Source organism: Pinus tabuliformis, chromosome 6, assembly GCF_031772625.1.
Source record: "Pinus tabuliformis cultivar Carrire ecotype Pingquan chromosome 6, CPIR1, whole genome shotgun sequence".
NCBI classification, from domain to species: Eukaryota; Viridiplantae; Streptophyta; class Pinopsida; order Pinales; family Pinaceae; genus Pinus; species Pinus tabuliformis.
In genome coordinates, this window is record NC_142292.1 from 1636185420 (window position 1) to 1636190234 (window position 4815).

At 38.5% G+C, this 4815-nt stretch overlaps 1 protein-coding gene across 1 annotated transcript; it reads right to left on the minus strand.

Moving 5' to 3' along the window:
• Positions 1-370: 370 nt before the first annotated feature.
• LOC149265200 (uncharacterized) lies at positions 371-4815 on the minus strand. The gene is made up of 5 exons (XM_089402044.1): positions 4692-4815; positions 3709-3747; positions 3414-3518; positions 2136-2240; positions 371-1266 (listed from the first exon to the last, which is right to left on the minus strand). The coding sequence occupies exons 1-5, from the start codon at positions 4813-4815 to the stop codon at positions 614-616; spliced, it is 1026 nt and encodes a 341-aa protein (XP_089258170.1). The 3' UTR covers positions 371-613.

Here is a 4815-nt window from a genome sequence, read left to right on the forward strand (position 1 = left end):
ATGATTTTAGGTGCAATAATATTTCTAACTAAAACTAAAATATATAATTGGAAAAAAAAAAACATGTAACACCAATGGTAAAAGCCAAATGAAAACCAATTTATTCCCGGTCAAATGGAACCAACATTTTGTAATACACACATTTAACGAGAAAGCCCAGAGGCAGACATATATATATGAGATTCACTTTCACGATTTTCTTTTATTTTCACTTCATTTTATACTTCCAAACACAAAACCAAATTCCCCGTCAAATGAAAACCAATGTCCTGTAAGTGCACAGAGGCAGACATATACAGATATTGATTCTCTGTCTGAGAATTCTCTGTATTGTTGCTGGACTTCAATGGAAATAATAAACGCACGAATCTATTTATCCACTGAGAACTTTTAGAGCATTATTTGTTCTGTTCTCTTATTGCTGGACTTACAATAAAAAATACAGATCCTCTGAGAATTCTCTTATTGCTGGAAATAGGAAATTATTGGTGGAATTCTCTTATTGCTTGCTGGGGTTACAATGGAAATAGGGTGCCCATTAAACACAAGAATCTGTTTATCCACTGAGCAGTGAGAACTTGTGCAGCATTATTGCTGGACTAAAATTTAGATGTCATATGGGAGCTTTATCCAGTGAGAACCTGTAGAGCATGGTTTGCCTGTAGATGTGGCCGGGTTGGACAATGACAGAGGGGAAATTAGGCTGATTCACTGCATTGGGGAAACCCTGAGTCTCGAAGCACAGTGCTGTGTGTGGCTTGTGCAGGAAGCCCCCTTTGCCCACAGTGTGTTTGAGATTATTACTGGTATAGAACTGCATCGCTGGAGCAGTGGACCACACCTCCATCACCCTGCGACTCCAAGGATCCTTCATCCTCGCAGCAATCCTCAGCCCATTCTTCAACTTGGGTCCGTCCAGAACATAATTGTTATCGAACCCAGGGGGCCTCTGCCTACTCTTCACTTTATTAATTCTGGTGCCAACAATCGTCTCTTTCCTGAAGTCCAACGGAGTTCCCTCCACAGGCAATATCTGGCCTGTTGGAATCAGATGATCATCTGTGGGAGTATAATGTGAAGCCCATATTTTGACAGCATTGTCCAGTATATCCCTACTGCTGTTATGCCCTGCAAGGTTCCAGTAAGCATGAGTGGTTAAGCTCACAGGCGTAGCTTTGTTCCTCGGTATTGCCTCATAATCAAGTCTCAGCTCCATGTCTCCACTTATTGTATAAGTCACTGATACATCCAGGTCACCAGGAAAACCTGCATGACACTATTCTTATTTTAAATAACAGCAAACAAAGATTTACTATTAGCTGCTACACCCCCAATATGATTATCTGTCAACAATATTAATAATCAATAATTAAGGAGCAAATATCCCGTTCTTTTAGGTGAGTTTTCTGGTCGGAATTGTGATGGCTGGGTTGAATTACAATTCTTTGATTATTGAAATTGCAGTGAGGAGCTTTTCCAATGAAAACAGGGTCTACAAATCCATTTCCATTTCATTGGTAAAATTGCAGTTTTCAGAATTGTGATTTTCCATCCATCAAATCATTAATGGAAGAAACAACAAGTTCACCAGCATCTCTCGTAGTTATCAGGGCAGTTGATAGGTCTGCAATTTCCCTCCTAATTATGAGGGCAGTTAATAGGTCTGTAATTCCCCTCAAGGCAGGCAGTTAGTAGGTCTGCAATTCCCATCAAGTTCATTCCATGCTTCAAAATCTCCCATCACTTCACTTTAGCACCTACCAGTATTTTCAACTTGGGAACCCACAATCCCTTATTTCAACCAAACCCCATCCAAGGAGATGGGATTTTAAAATCTGTAGAAATGCAGGCTTGGCTTCTACATGGGATGGGATGGGATTAGATGAGATCAGCAACTATTCCAAAACATTGCTTATTATTTTTCTAAATGAACGCTGCATGCATGTTAATGGAAGTCAATAGCTTAATTTGCAGGTTATATATGCATCAGCATAATGGTTAATATTTTATATGAGTAAAATGGAAAATGTCAAGATGTTTAAATTTAAATACTTATGTACAATAACAACAAGAATGAGATGAGAATTAGGCCTCCCACCCATATTCTGAATCCACATTAAATCTAGATGGCTCACCTTCTTCGCCGTCCACACTGTGGTAGGTGAACTGAATAGATGGCTTCCTCCCTCCTCTATACTTTTGCACTTTCCATAGCACATTGTCGAAGCCTCTCAACCCTCCTGTGTTCACACATACCATACCACCACTCTGTCATCAGTATGCAATCCATCATTATCTGTTCACATACTTTTACACTTTTGTTATAGACTTTTAGTTATCCACATATATGCAATATTTTGTTACAGGCCTTTGGTTAGCGACATAAATGCAGAGCTGCAAAAAGAGGAAGGCACCCAGACATTCATTCACCATGGAGAGTGTAATCCAAGAGACAATAACAGTTGTACCCTCATAGTCTCCTTGAGTGATATGAACCTGGTAAAATCAAAGCCCTAAACATCAGCTGATTCTTCCTTAGATGCCATTTAAAAAATTAGACTGTTCATTCAAGTTGAAAATAACAAAGAAGAAGAAGAGACAGAGCTACCCAATATGATTATCTGTCAACAATATTAATAATCAATAATTAAGGAGCAAATATCCCGTTCTTTTAGGTGAGTTTTCTGGTCGGAATTGTGATGGCTGGGTTGAATTACAATTCTTTGATTATTGAAATTGCAGTGAGGAGCTTTTCCAATGAAAACAGGGTCTACAAATCCATTTCCATTTCATTGGTAAAATTGCAGTTTTCAGAATTGTGATTTTCCATCCATCAAATCATTAATGGAAGAAACAACAAGTTCACCAGCATCTCTCATAGTTATCAGGGCAGTTGATAGGTCTGCAATTTCCCTCCTAATTATGAGGGCAGTTAATAGCTCTGTAATTCCCCTCAAGGCAGGCAGTTAGTAGGTCTGCAATTCCCATCAAGTTCATTCCATGCTTCAAAATCTCCCATCACTTCACTTTAGCACCTACCAGTATTTTCAACTTGGAAACCCACAATCCCTTATTTCAACCAAACCCCATCCAAGGAGATGGGATTTTAAAATCTGTAGAAATGCAGGCTTGGCTTCTACATGGGATGGGATGGGATTAGATGAGATCAGCAACTATTCCAAAACATTGCTTATTATTTTTCTAAATGAACGCTGCATGCATGTTAATGGAAGTCAATAGCTTAATTTGCAGGTTATATATGCATCACCATAATGGTTAATATTTTATATGAGTAAAATGGAAAATGTCAAGATGTTTAAATTTAAATACTTATGTACAATAACAACAAGAATGAGATGAGAATTAGGCCTCCCACCCATATTCTGAATCCACATTAAATCTAGATGGCTCACCTTGTTCGCCGTCCACACTGTGGTAAGTGAACTGAATAGATGGCTTCCTCCCTCCTCTATACTTTTGCACTTTCCATAGCACATTGTCGAAGCCTCTCAACCCTCCTGTGTTCACACATACCATACCACCACTCTGTCATCAGTATGCAATCCATCATTATCTGTTCACATACTTTTACACTTTTGTTATAGACTTTTAGTTATCCACATATATGCAATATTTTGTTACAGGCCTTTGGTTAGCGACATAAATGCAGAGCTGCAAAAAGAGGAAGGCACCCAGACATTCATTCACCATGGAGAGTGTAATCCAAGAGACAATAACAGCTGTACCCTCATAGTCTCCTTGAGTGATATGAACCTGGTAAAATCAAAGCCCTAAACACCAGCTGATTCTTCCTTAGATGCCATTTAAAAAATTAGACTGTTCATTCAAGTTGAAAATAACAAAGAAGAAGAAGAGACAGAGCTACCCAATATGATTATCTGTCAACAATATTAATAATCAATAATTAAGGAGCAAATATCCCGTTCTTTTAGGTGAGTTTTCTGGTCGGAATTGTGATGGCTGGGTTGAATTACAATTCTTTGATTATTGAAATTGCAGTGAGGAGCTTTTCCAATGAAAACAGGGTCTACAAATCCATTTCCATTTCATTGGTAAAATTGCAGTTTTCAGAATTGTGATTTTCCATCCATCAAATCATTAATGGAAGAAACAACAAGTTCACCAGCATCTCTCGTAGTTATCAGGGCAGTTGATAGGTCTGCAATTTCCCTCCTAATTATGAGGGCAGTTAATAGGTCTGTAATTCCCCTCAAGGCAGGCAATTAGTAGGTCTGCAATTCCCATCAAGTTCATTCCATGCTTCAAAATCTCCCATCACTTCACTTTAGCACCTACCAGTATTTTCAACTTGGAAACCCACAATCCCTTATTTCAACCAAACCCCATCCAAGGAGATGGGATTTTAAAATCTGTAGAAATGCAGGCTTGGCTTCTACATGGGATGGGATGGGATTAGATGAGATCAACAACTATTCCAAAACATTGCTTATTATTTTTCTAAATGAACGCTGCATGCATGTTAATGGAAGTCAATAGCTTAATTTGCAGGTTATATATGCATCAGCATAATGGTTAATATTTTATATGAGTAAAATGGAAAATGTCAAGATGTTTAAATTTAAATACTTCTGTACAATAACAACAAGAATGAGATGAGAATTAGGCCTCCCACCCATATTCTGAATCCACATTAAATCTAGATGGCTCACCTTCTTCGCCGTCCACACTGTGGTAAGTGAACTGAATAGATGGCTTCCTCCCTCCTCTATACTTTTGCACTTTCCATAGCACATTGTCGAAGCCTCTCAACCCTCCTGTGTTCACACATACCAT

Excerpts from the sequence above, each read along its gene's own strand:
- LOC149265200 (XM_089402044.1), bottom strand. The coding sequence starts at position 4,815 with ATGGTATGTGTGAACACAGGAGGGTTGAGAGGCTTCGACAATGTGCTA. Across the intron at positions 2,241-3,413 it reads CAGTGTGGACGGCGAACAAG|GAGGGTTGAGAGGCTTCGAC; the intron begins GTGAGCCATCTA and ends GTGTGAACACAG. Across the intron at positions 1,267-2,135 it reads CAGTGTGGACGGCGAAGAAG|GTTTTCCTGGTGACCTGGAT; the intron begins GTGAGCCATCTA and ends AGTGTCATGCAG.